Here is a 13,217-nt window from a genome sequence, read left to right as displayed (position 1 = left end):
TTGAGTTCAGTCAAAGTGGAAAGTGGTAACCGTGTGTGAGAAAAATAATTGAGAGAAGAAGGATTGGCCACAAACTTTTTATAGTTTGTTTGGATTCTTTTATTTTTAAGCTAGAAGTTACTTATAAACTAGGAGTTACTTATAAGCTAAAGTTAAAAAAAAAATGTTTAAAAAAAGAAGCTAGAAACTGTTTGAAAATTACATAAAAGTTTTAGTTTGAAAATGACTTAAAAGCACATATTTCAAGAAAATTATCTCTCTCTATCTTTATCACTCTTCATTTTAAAAAAAAAGCATACAATTCAAGAAAAACAAATAAGAGCTTAAAAAAAAAGCTCCTCCTAAGAGCTTTTAGTTTTCAGCTTTTTTCTTCATTATAAAAAAAGAGCTTTTAGTTATAAGAACTTTTCCCAAAATCTGTTTGGCATAACTTATGCTTATAAGGAGTTTGTAACTTAAAATAAAAATCCAAAGAGGCATTTAATTTGATATGATAGAAGCTATCGTGATGATATTATGTTATAAAATTGATAGAAAAGATAAGAGAAAGGAAGATAATTACAGAGAGAGAAAAGTTCCTATATTCAGTTTTTTATTTTTTGAAAATTATGGAGGAAGCCTATTTATAAAAAAAGAAAGAAAAAAGATCACTATTTGCACAGAAACCCTAAACAATAATACTGTGCGTGAACTGAACAGTAATCCGTGAATGAATAATACAAATACCAATAATTTTTTAGACGTTGAATCACTTTTTAAATGTGAAAATTATATAAATATATTTTTAAAATTTTAAATTTAATTTTATATGTAAAATATAATAATTATATTTTATCATCTTTTTTGGTAAATATTTTTATCATCTTTTTAACTCTTAAATAAGGAGAAGAAAATATCTTTTATTTTTCTTCCTTTTTTTCATCTTCCTCTTCTTTGGATTCCCTTCTTTATCTTCCACTCTAAATTCCCAAACACATTCTTAGGTTTTGTTTATCGGAAGAGTAATTTTTACACAAAGTATAAAACCTCGGGGTTATTTATAATTTCTCATATATTAAAGTCAAATTATAATTAGCACACATAATTAAATACGAGAATATACCAGTCGGCAGTCGTTTGATATAGAAATATGTCGTTTCATCTTTTGAACTTGGTTGACCCTATGTCTTAATTCTTTGTCTTCGACCTTGTCAGCAAGTGCAGGGTGCAGCTTCAGAGTTACCACGAAGAAGAATCATGGTGTGGGGAATCTTCCCCATCGATCCTCTTTCAGGTACCAATATTGAATACAGCTTTTTTATTTCAATTCATTTTTGGGCTTTTGTAGTGCTATAGTTCTGTGACTCTGTCTATTATCATACTCTTGTTGTGCCAATAATTTTTGTATTAATTTTTATTTTAAAATTTGTATGACAGGTGAAGATAATTACTACATTTTCAAAAGTGGAATTTACAGAGTTGGTCGAAAAGGTAGTGTAATTTATGGTTCCTACTATTTTTTTCGCCAACTTGGAAGGCTTATGTTGTGCACAAATTTGTGCATGCTGTTTCGTGATTGAATAGTTATCTACACACTGCAGCTAAAGTGCTTGATTGATTTTCATTACTAACACTTTACGCTTATTTTCTTATATCAAAATAAATAAGATTATGTATCTGCTACTATGGGTTTGGATATTGCCTTACCTTTGATAGAGTGAAACTGAAAATGTAAAAATTGGGTAAGAATGCTTTGTGTCAAAGCTTGATTCAGCACAAGAGCTTAAGCTCTAAGCAGTTAAGCACAAAATTACTGGTTATTGGTTTTCTGGATTTCATTATGATAATTTATAAGAACATTTTACTATCTGCTTACAGGTTGTGATGTGATCATCACTAAAGATAAAGGGGTTTCTCGGGTTCATGCTGAAATTGTTGTTAATGCAATGAACATGTTAAACCCTCTACCAAATGAACATTCTCATTTGGCACCCAGTATACAGATTAGAGATTGCTCCAAGTATGGAACATTTATTAGCAAGAATGTTGGACCCAAGAACAAAGTGCATGAGCTACCAAACAAAGAAACAGCATTAGAGGATGGTGACCTTGTTTCTTTTGGTACTGGTAATGCTAACTACAAGTATGTTAACAATCTTTTCAATATGGTTTTCTATTCCCTCTTTTATGCTTCTTACTTTTAATTTTTAGAGAATGTTGTTGCAGAGCTTTTCTAGGTCTAGGTTTATATAGGTTGATGCAGTTTCATGACATTTGTCTCTCTTCCACTTTTGTGCTTTTTAAATTTATTCTGACAGGTTTTGCCATGTCCCCCTCATTTTTTTCATCTGTTCCTCGGATAAAGTGGATCAATCTCTTGAAGAGAAAATTTCATCAATTGGTCAGTGGGGAAAATACTTGTAAAGGTTCTTCAATTCCTATAATTCATGACTACATATGCTGTCAGATTGCTTTAACATATGCAGTTACTTGCACATGATATTGCATTTCCTTAAAATTAGTAAAGAAAAAAGCACTTAACTACCAAAGATTTGTTCCAGAAGCAGTGTCTGCAGTGTGATCAGAGATCATAGGTTTTGAAAGGCCATTACTAACTTGCTTTATCCCATGGTAGTGGTGAAGTTTTGATATTATCGAATGCTTGAATTTTGTTAGTTTCAACAAATATGAATAATAATGGTGAGAAACTAATAAATTTGTTAGTAAGGAAGTAGAGTTTGCATAGCTTCGACAATGACACTGTAATTAGTTTTTGTTATGTAAATTGAAATTACGGCATGTTCAAAAAAGTCCTAGGCCACTCAGCTTATCTTGCTACATGGGCTATATTAGACGCAATCTATTCAAAAAATCCTAGGGCACTCAAATTATGGCATATTAATATACCGTTATTGTGCTTTTCACATTGAACAGGAAATGTCGTTTTGCTTGATGAAGCATTAGACTCTTGTCTTGACGTGAATAATGACCAACATATACTTTCAATTTAGGTGCCGGTGTTACTCATACCTTAGGTGAAGAGTGCACACACGTATTGGTGGATCAATTCATGCCATTGAAGAAGGACCTTGTTGATGCTGTTGTGGCAAAAAAATCTTGTGTTCTCAAAACTTGGCTTGAGGTATAGAAGCATTCAGTGTTATGTATTGATTATTTTGGGTTTTCAACTATTCATTATACTAATTATTTGTTACAGTCAAGTGATTAATCATACTTTGATTCATAGTTTGATGACATGAAAGTTAGTTGCTTTCACACTCATATTTTGTGGTTGATTTTTTTTATTATTTGATGCATCTTAAATAAAATGTTTTAAGACGGACATAGCATTTTTCTGCAGTAGAATGGGTTATGTAAAAGGAGAGTTGATGTATATAGATATACAGCTAAAAGCATCTAATACAATTTATACACAGCAATAATATATTTAGATCTGTGTTACCTTCCCAAATTGTGGGAATAATTTGCTAAGCATCAATTCAGATTTTACAAGCATAATTATAATTTTTCATGTAGCTTGTGGACCCTGTACTATAAATAAAAGTTTCATGATCTCATTTTTTTTTTTTAGATAATAGAGTCATGCACTGAGTCTAGGACATGTTATATATTCACTGATTATTCTTTATTTACTAGCTTCGTAGATCTTGAATTGTATGCCAGAATTTGTATTCTCAGTTCTGACTAAAGACAATGCTAATTGTTGCTTATATTAAAAGGGATAAATTTCTTTTACGATAACAGCTCATCAAGATAAACATATTGTCTAATTTAGAGTCTATAAGTATGAGAGTTAATTGAAGGATTTAGTAGAGAACTATTCTGCCTGTGTTGAAAATTATGTTGTGACTGCTTGTTCCCTGTATAGATTTTTGCAGAGAAGAACATTGGCACTGAAATTCCTAGCTGTCATTCGTAAGTATTGCTCTAACTTTGGAATTTTGGTTGAGCCTGCTTTATATTCCATGACCCTGACTCTGGTTAGGCTAACTAAAGAGAAGCTTTCCTTGTCTTCTTTTTCTTTTCTATCCTTTCCTCCTGTACAAGCAGATATATTCCAACAGTGTCTGTGGAAGGAGCATCTATCAAAGTTGCTGACCCTAAAACTCGTGAAAACTGCTTGAAAGGATACACTTTTTTGTTGGAATCTCTGCATTTGGTATTTGTTTTTGAAAGTCTTCTATACTCTGAAACTGAACTTTAGTATTATAATTAATAGCATGTTTCGATGTTATTCAGTTTTCCATTGTTAAAGAATATGCTGTTAGGTTTCCTTTATTTTATTCTTGGAAATTTTGTTTGAATGCTCACATGTAAATATGCAGGAACAAACATGCATGAGTTTCCGAATGTATAAGATGAAAACATTTTGATACTTTTGGAGCATAGCTCATCTTGATAATATATTTAACGTATTCTTTTCCCTGCTTACAGCATAAATTCACGGATCAGCTAAAGTCTTTATTGGAAGTGGCTGGTGCAAAAACTGTTTCCTTTGAAGAATTTTGTTTAAATAGCCAAGTATGTATTTCGTTTCTTTCTTTCTATTTATTAATTCTGTTGATTACAAGGTACATACTGAACTTTGCAATTGACATAAGGTGATTGACTATTTTATATGCTTATAACATTTATGTTTATATCCATGCTATTTTATGTGCTATAAACATGCATTTGAAATCAAATATTCAGTAATAGCCTATGTCTTATCCTTTGTAATTTTTAAGATTTCTCATCAAATGCAATCTTTTGTTCTTCAGCCTTCTTTCCCTTTCTAGCATTAACCTGAGTCAGAAATATAGTCATCAATTCATCATCGAATAACTAAAGACTTCAGTTTTTGGTTGACTAATCTGATTTCTGATATTCTTTAGACATTAGGCATATTAGCAGGCCGATTATTATCTCTTGCTTGAAAGTTAGGTACTTCAGTATGGTAACCTCATTTATTTCTTGTAGGGTTCAGATTATGAAGATGATAATCGTCTGGTTTTAGTCATCCCAGGAGAACAAGCTTGCAATTCTGATCGCTTCAATAAATTAAGTTCCTTGCTTAGAGTGAATGAATTGGATGTAATATTTGCTGCTTTGAGTGGACAGTTAGATCTGTCTGTATTGAAATCACCATGTGGTAAGTATTCTTAATATCTCAAGAAATTGATTTGCACTGTCCAAACCTTTATGTTTTTCTCCCCATAAATGAAAAACCTAAATCGTTACCTGCATTTTGTATATCTGGTTGAACCTGTTCATGTGTGTACAAAATTCTTTGCTTTCCACCCCCGTTAAAAAATAAAATAAAATAAAACTTGCCATTTGACAGATTTCCCTTTGTATTAGCTATCTATTAAAGTAGGTAACAGGAGATCAACTGTCAATAAATATTTCAAAATTAGGGTTGTTTTTCTTCCAATGTTCACACCTTTGTTTGCTGCTGAGTGTAAAATGTTGTTTGAGGCTTTGTAATTGCACCTAATGGGGATGAAATTGAGGAAAAGGGGAGAATGGTTGGTCAATTAAAGGTAATTTTTATTCTTTTAACAAGCTGTATGTATCGTTGCAGTACTAGTTTCATCTTCATGCTCTACGGACGAGACAGTTGTAGCAGATTCAGATACCGAAGTTGAAACAGCCACATCAGCTCATGCAAGTGAGGCATTCTCCAATGGCAATAATGTAAAATACACCAAAACAGAAGAATTAGATGATGATTCTGGCACTTTGAATAAGAGTAAACATGAGAAAATGGAGGCATCCTCAGATGACGTTTCTACCAGATTGCATGACATAAAACGTGCAAAAACAGAAACATGCTTGGATGGTGCTTCTGCCAGATTGGATACACATGCTACTACCAATTTCGAGGATGGTAGTGGTGGTATCAAAGTAAGGAAAGACAAGGTTGATGATTATGAAAGTGGAAATTCAGATATTGTTTACAGCCAAAATTTAGTTGTTCGAGATATTAACGTACTTACGAACACAACTACTGCACCAAATATCAGTATTCCAGATTTCAAACGCTTTAGAAAGGTGTAGTTTTGATACCATATCTCTTGCTCTTAATGAGCTTATCATTTGTTGTGGTTGAAAATTTAAAACAAAAATATTTTGGTTATCTAGTTCAAATTATATTGGGGCTTGTCTGACTTTTATATTCGACCAAACCTTATTGCTTCATGCAAAGTCAATTATTGAATGTTAACGTATATGACTAGTTCAGTTTTCTTTGAAATGGAATTGCAGGCACAAACTCAATCTGGTAATAGTTTCGACAATCTTGTTCCATTTGCAAAATATCCATACAAGTAAGAATAATATTGAATCTGATTGGTGATGTTATTTCAAACAAAATCTGGCTAGCTTTTCCAGTTTACTTCATTCCTTTTCTCCTAGTAATAGGTTATGTTATATCTCATTTGTTTTCTACCCCAGAGACTCTGACTATGGGAATGATGAGATGGCTGAGTCTGTGAAGGAGGAGAAAAGGCGAAAGCAAACGGAAGCTGCAGCAGAAGACCTATTTAATAATGAGAAGGTGAGTCTAATACCCACCCACCCCTAAAAAGAGAGAGAGAGAGAGAGTCCAGGTCCGTATTTAAGCCTGACTTATTTAGTATCTACCTTATTACATGTTCCGCTGCAGGCAAGAAAGCGAGTTGGAGCTGGTTCTCTTCGTGGTATTCTTATTTCATGAAGGTAAACCTCTTTTTTCAATATTTTTTTTATTTCTTACAACTTTAAAATATTGATGAAACTTTAAATTAGTGCAAATCTTCTTGTACTTCAAAATTGTCAAAATAATGTTTTCATGAGTAACATGACAAATGACTGATGTGATAAATACCAGAAAGTACAACCTATTGTCATTATGCTTATGCAGAGCAAAGAAGAGAGATATTTTACATACCGAGTTTAATCCTAAAAGATAGCTTGGTGGCACTATTTTAAGTTAGGCCATTTATCTACTTTGGTTTAACATACTAACTGTGTTGCTTCTATGCCTTATCCAAGAAATAGAATGTGAAATACTTATATGTACGCATACATAGTGTATAAAATAGAGAATGATAATGTCATGTTATATTTTGCAAAAAAATTCATGTGAAAGTGGACATGGTAATATGCTATATCAGAGTGCTTTCTCCAAAGATACGAACTTTGAACCTACTCCGTAATTTGGTATGTGTCCCAATTGCAGGTTAAGTTTTTCACCTGTTTGTGTTTTGATTGAGAATGAAAGGAAGTTATTGGCCTTATATGGTGACACTCTTCCTGTTATCTGTGAGAAGGCGCTTGAAGGATCTATCTGGTTTCCCTTGTTAGCGTATGAAGTAAACAAAGAGCTCTCATATTTCAGGTTGACTGAGATAAACATGTCTTTCTCTTGGATGGTAGATACTAGATATTGCTGAGTTTTCGACATGTTGGTTTCTGGTGCTTAAGTGTTGATATAAATCACATTTCTACCATAAATAATATTTATTCTCTTTCTATGTCGCGGACAGAGCCTGTTGTTGCATCTTTTCTGCTCTTTTTGTGCGAGTTCAATAGGAGAGGAGAGATGAGAAGAATTGCATCCTAGTTAAACGAAAATATAAATAAATAAATAAAGAGAAATGCTTTTCTCCTTTCACATGAGACAACATTTCATTCCTACACATACATCGACTTCCGTGTCAAGCTTTTATTTTTGTTTTTATTTTTTTTTAAATTGTTGGTCCCACTTTTTTGTCTCAGTAGGAGACAACTCTTCTCTCCTTTTAAAGGAGAAAAGTATTCCCCATAAATAAATAATGTGAGATTACTATTTCTATTATTTGTCAAAAAACTATTAAGACACATGTCAAGGGGACCGTTTCACCTAATTCAGAGTAGTTTGCTTCGAGTTTAAAAGTGAATATTAAACTTAGTCAACTGGAAGTAGTAGTCTGACCTTGAGCATTATATTTTATTAACACCTTACATGCATTCTCTTACCATTTTAAATGTGATGATCCATTAATCCAACTAATGAAAAAGATTTGAGGCCGAGTAATTAACTTAGTAAAGAAACCTTAATCATTATATTAAAACTAAGCTTAATAAAGTTTAATATTATTATAATCTTATATTAATAAAATGAAATAGATAAAGAATTGTATTTTTAGTGTGATTTGCCCCTTTCCGTTTCTACTTCAGGCAGGCTTAATGCAATTTAAGCCTTTATAAAGATCTCGGAGACTCCACAAACAATCATATCAAGAGTTACCGCTTCCATTTCACTTTCAAAGTCTATCTTTCCATTCAAATTCAAGAATTAATGGCATTTTAATGAGTAAAATCTACCGATGCTTAAAGTCAAGAATCAAGCATCCGTGATTTACTGCAAATATGAATTGAGAACCTTCTTTAGAAATCAGCCCTGACAACTATTGTAATTTTGTTTTTATCAATTTAACTTTGAACGTTCGTAATTTACTAAAATCACGTTTTCTTCAACTTAGTAGGTATTTTTATTTTTAATATGTGCTATTGTCATATCACTCCGCACCATGCATCGAGAAAGAATTATTCCTCCAGCAACATGTAAGAATTTTTTAATGAGAAAATGTGAAGAATTTAGAGATTGTACTACAACCAATAACATTAGGACACATTCTTATGTTAGCAGAGAGCAACAAATTATTTATCTTAACCCCAGATTCAGTTTTGCGGACCTCTATGCATCTCTATCTCAAGATTTATTATTTTTTCCCTTTAAGTTTAGCCATAAATAATTCATATTATACAGTGAATTCATAGGAAGAGTGATCATTTTGTCATACTTGGCAAAAAAATTTATCAGACTGTCACACTAACAGTAAATTTTGCCAAAATATCACGCTGCACCCTTAGCCGTCGTTGAAGAAGTCTGAAAATAATTAAGAGTTAAGATAAGATAATGTGAATTAGTTATATTTTCAGACTTCTTCAACGACGGCTAAGGGTACTAGCTTCAAGCATTTCATACATAGACAAGTGAGAAAAATGAAATTAACTTCAATTATTGTTAGACAATATACCAAGTACACACTTCAAAATAGTTAGAAAGTAACAAATTAATTAATCATTCTAACTAAATTAGTTACAAACTAACTAGTGACTAATTACAAAACTCCCCCAAGTTGAAGTGTGTATTGAAAGGTATCAGACCAAGGAAGCAAGAAACTCTCAAATGAGAGTTCTAACAGAAAGATAGAAAGGAAAGCATGTAACTCAATAATACTTTGTATATTGATTAATTAAAGAGAGTACACATTGCTCTATATTTATAGCAGATGGACAAGAAAATAATAGGAAGAGTTAACTAACTATAACTGTTAACTAATAACAGAATAATGATTGGTTACAGTATTTTGTGGTATATGCTTATCAGCCCCCCGCAAACTCAGCGGTGAAGCATCAACCCTGAGTTTGTAGCGAAATCTGGTAAAGTTAGGAGCAGAGATAGGTTTGGTGAGTATGTCTGCAACTTGTTCAGTGCCTGGAAGATGTTGAACAAAGACTTGACGTTGGAGAACTCTGTCACGAACAAAATAAAGATCCAACTCAAAGTGTTTGGTTCTATTGTGAAGTATGGGATTGGCTGCCAGTTGGACTGCACTTGCATTGTCACAAAACATGGTTGGAAGAGTGGGACAAGGAATTCGAAGTTCTGAGAGAAGAGATTGAAGCCAGATCAGTTCAGCTAAGGTGGCTGCTAGGCTGCGAAACTCAGCTTCTGTGTTGGAGCGGGAAACAACATGTTGTTTCTTATTGGTCCAGGAAATTACGTTGCTGCCATAGTAGACACAGAAACCACTGGTGGACTTGCGATCATCAATGTCTGATCCCCAATCAGAGTCACAGAATGCTATGAGTCTGGAATCAGTGGAAGGATGAAAAACTAAGCCATGGGTGAGAGTGCCAGCTAGGTATCGAAGGATCCTCTTCACTGCCTTCCTATGAATTTCAAGTGGGTTGTGCATGAATTGACTGACCTTATTGACAGCATAGGAGAGGTCAGGTCTGGTAATGGTTGCATATTGGATGCCACCGACGATAGATCTATAGAGAGTGGGATCAGAGAAGGCAACATCACCCTCGAGAGACAGTTTCTGGTGAGCAATCATAGGGGTAGGCATGGGTTTAGCTGATAGCATATTGGTTTTGGTTAATAGATCAGTGATGTATTTGGTTTGAGTAAGGTGTAAAGTGGTGGGTGATGTATAGATTGCCTCGAGGCCAAGGAAGTAGTTCAAGCTTCCTAAGTCTCTTAGGGAGAATTGGCTATTGAGTTGAGAGATGAGGGATGAGATTTCAGTTGGATTATTTCCTGTGATCAAGATATCATCAAGATACACGAGTATGTAATAGTAGATGTTGGAGTGAATCTGGTGTAGAGAGATGCATCAGATTTTGTGTTGTGGAATCCATGTTTTTTAAGGGTGAGGTTGAGAGTCTGAAACCATGCTCGAGGTGCTTGTCGAAGGCCATAGATGGCTTTGTTTAATTTGCAGATAAAGAGTGGATGATCACTAGGAAAGCCTGTAGGTTGATGCATATAGACATCTTCCTGAAGTGATCCACAGAGAAAAGCATTATTAAAGTCAAACTGACGGATGATCCACTTGTTGGTGAGAGCAATAGAGAGAATGAGTCTGACAGTAGAAGGTTTGACAACCGGACTAAACACCTCACTAAAGTCGAATCCTTCTCTTTGTTGAAAACCCTTTGCAACTAATCGTGCTTTATATCTGTGAATGCTGTCATCTGAATGTCTCTTGATCCTGAATATCCACTTGCAGTCGATAGGTTAAATGGAAGAGGTGGGAGGGACAAGAGTCCAGGTACCATTGTTGATGAGGGCTGTATATTCTTCCTGCATAGCTTGTTTCCAATGAGGAAATTTGAGTGCTTGAGAGACATTCTGAGGTTCATAATGTAGTAAATGTGGATCGAAAGCAATGGTTGTAGTTGCAAATGATTTTGGTTTGAAGATCCCTGATTTGGCTCGAGTTTGCATAGGACGTGAAGGATCAACTGCAGTGGTATGATCAGGAGATGTTGATGGTGATGTTGATTGCTCTGGAAATGCTGGAAGTGGGGGGAGTTTATAGTTGAAACACTGGGAGAAATGTTAGTAGTAACAGATAAATGAGGGGATTGGGGAATATGTGCAGGAATGTGCTGATGTAACAAGGGAATGTAAGGAATGTGAGAAATATCAGTTGATTGAGAGACATGAGAGGATGTAGGAAATAATTCAGAGTATGGAAAATTAAGTTCATCAAATAAAACATCTCTAGAGATATAGACTTTACCATTTGGAGCAAGGCATTTGTATCCCTTGTGATCAACTGCATATCCCAAGAAAAGACATTTGGTGGATCGAAAATCAAGTTTATGTCTGTTATATGGTCTAAGTAGGGGAAAGCAAGCACATCCAAATATCTTCTTAAAGCTGTAATCGGGTGTGTTGTGATATAAAAGCTCAAAGGGAGATTTAAAATGAAGAACAGGGGTTGGTAACCTATTTGTAAGATAGATGGTTGTTATAAAAGCTTCTTCCCAGTAAGATAAAGGTAATTTGGCATTGGCTAAGAGAGCTAGACCAACTTCTGTAATGTGGCGATGTTTTCTTTCCACTTTGCCATTTTGTTGATGGGAATAGGGGCAGGTGAGTTTGTGAGTAATGCCATGGAGGTTGAGGAAATGGTTAAATTGAGATGAAGTGAGTTCCTTGGCATTGTCTGTTTGCACAGATTTAATCTTGAAACCAGTGAGATTTTCAATTGTTGTTTTGTACTGGATAAAGGTCTGATAAACCTGAGATTTGTGGCGCAGAAAATAAAGATAACTAAAGCGAGTAAAGGTATCAACAAACAACACATAATAAAAGGATCCTGAATTTTCAGGAATGGGTGCAGGACCCCAAACATCAATCAGAACCAATTCAAAAGGAGAAGTATATTGAGTATTTGAATCAAAGTGTGGTAATTGGTGAATTTTGCCTAGACAACAGGCTTCACAAACTGATGAAGCAGAGGATCGTTTATTCATATTAAAAGGAAGATTATAATGTTTCAATACAGTTTTAACAATAGGTGGAGCTGCATGTCCTAGACGTTTATGCCAAACATCAAAAGAAGCAAGTTTAGAATAAAGTGCAGTAGGAGATGTTAGTGATATAGGGTGTGAATTCACATGAGAATTGGTGAATTGATAGAGACCATCTTTAAGGTTGCCCTTGAGAACAATTTCCTTGGTAACCTGAGATTTGACAAGACAACGATTAGGATAGAATTCAAAATAAACATCATTGTCCTTGGCAAATTGGGAAAAACTAATCAGATTTTTGGTAATGTGAGGAACATGCAGTAAATTCTTGAGTTTAAAAACTGTAGATGAATTAGAGGTGCATAAAGTTGAGTTACCAAAGTGTTGAATAGACATACCTGCTCCATTACCAACATGTACCTTATCGGATCCATTGTATTCAGAGCACGTGGTGAGATTACTAATGTCATTGGTGAGGTGATGGGTTGTGCCAGAATCAGGATACCAAGAAGTATCAACAAGAGATGTAGGACCAGCTAAGTAAGTTGTTGGATTGTGAAAGGTGGATGGTGGTGGTGGTGGTGTTCTCTGATTTGAATTAACTGTAGGTGTGTTTTGTTGAAAAGAATCATAGCGATAAAAGCATCTTGACGCAGGATGGCCATTTCTGCCACATATTTGACATTGAAGTCGATTTTGATTCCAAGAGGAGTTTGAATATCTGTCGCCTCTGAAATTTCTGTTGCTTCTGCCTCTTCGAACACCAAAGTTACGATTACCAGCAGGTTCTGATGTCTGATTTAGTTGATTGAAAGTGGCTGCAGGGTCTTGTGATGGGTTTCTTTGACTAAAATTGGCTTGAATGGAAGGGAGTTCAGTTTTCTTGAAACGATCAAGCATGTCTTCTTGTGCCAATAGAAAGGCTTCTAATTCAATAACCGAGAATGGAGGAGATCTGGACATTGCAGATGTAATGAGGGGAGCATATTCTTCTCCCAGTCCATCAAGAATTGCTTCGTTGTATTCATTATCAGTAAGAGGTGAACCAACAGCTCCTAAAGAATCAATTTTCTTCTTGATTTGGAGTAGATATTCGGAAGCTGGACCTTTTTTCTTGGTGTTCTTTAATAAATTCTTGAGTTGCTTGATTTTGGCTT

General features: G+C 34.4%; 1 protein-coding gene across 3 annotated transcripts; it reads left to right on the top strand.

Annotated features, from left to right (window-relative positions):
• The first annotated feature begins 1,164 nt into the window (after positions 1-1,164).
• LOC133316048 (nibrin homolog) lies at positions 1,165-7,551 on the top strand. Of its 3 annotated transcripts, none has more exons than XM_061517744.1 (14): positions 1,165-1,273; positions 1,417-1,470; positions 1,858-2,106; positions 2,298-2,405; positions 2,991-3,121; positions 3,869-3,915; positions 4,051-4,159; positions 4,435-4,521; positions 4,960-5,131; positions 5,564-6,033; positions 6,247-6,308; positions 6,436-6,538; positions 6,647-6,699; positions 7,202-7,551. In XM_061517744.1, the coding sequence occupies exons 1-13, from the start codon at positions 1,237-1,239 to the stop codon at positions 6,695-6,697; spliced, it is 1,680 nt and encodes a 559-aa protein (XP_061373728.1). In that variant the 5' UTR covers positions 1,165-1,236; the 3' UTR covers positions 6,698-6,699; positions 7,202-7,551. The 3 variants fall into 3 exon arrangements, with proteins under 3 accessions (XP_061373728.1, XP_061373729.1, XP_061373730.1); XM_061517745.1 differs by having other exon boundaries at positions 1,858-2,122; positions 2,298-2,380; positions 7,202-7,549; XM_061517746.1 differs by lacking the exons at positions 1,165-1,273; positions 1,417-1,470 and having other exon boundaries at positions 1,939-2,122; positions 7,202-7,549.
• Positions 7,552-13,217: the final 5,666 nt, after the last annotated feature.

Source organism: Gastrolobium bilobum, unplaced genomic scaffold, assembly GCF_033153095.1.
Source record: "Gastrolobium bilobum isolate Gb01-03AN ecotype WA unplaced genomic scaffold, APGP_CSIRO_Gbil_v1 utg4009, whole genome shotgun sequence".
In the NCBI taxonomy this organism is placed as follows: Eukaryota; Viridiplantae; Streptophyta; class Magnoliopsida; order Fabales; family Fabaceae; genus Gastrolobium; species Gastrolobium bilobum.
The sequence above is the reverse complement of the archived record's forward strand: the minus strand, read 5'-3'. Positions and strand labels throughout refer to the sequence as shown.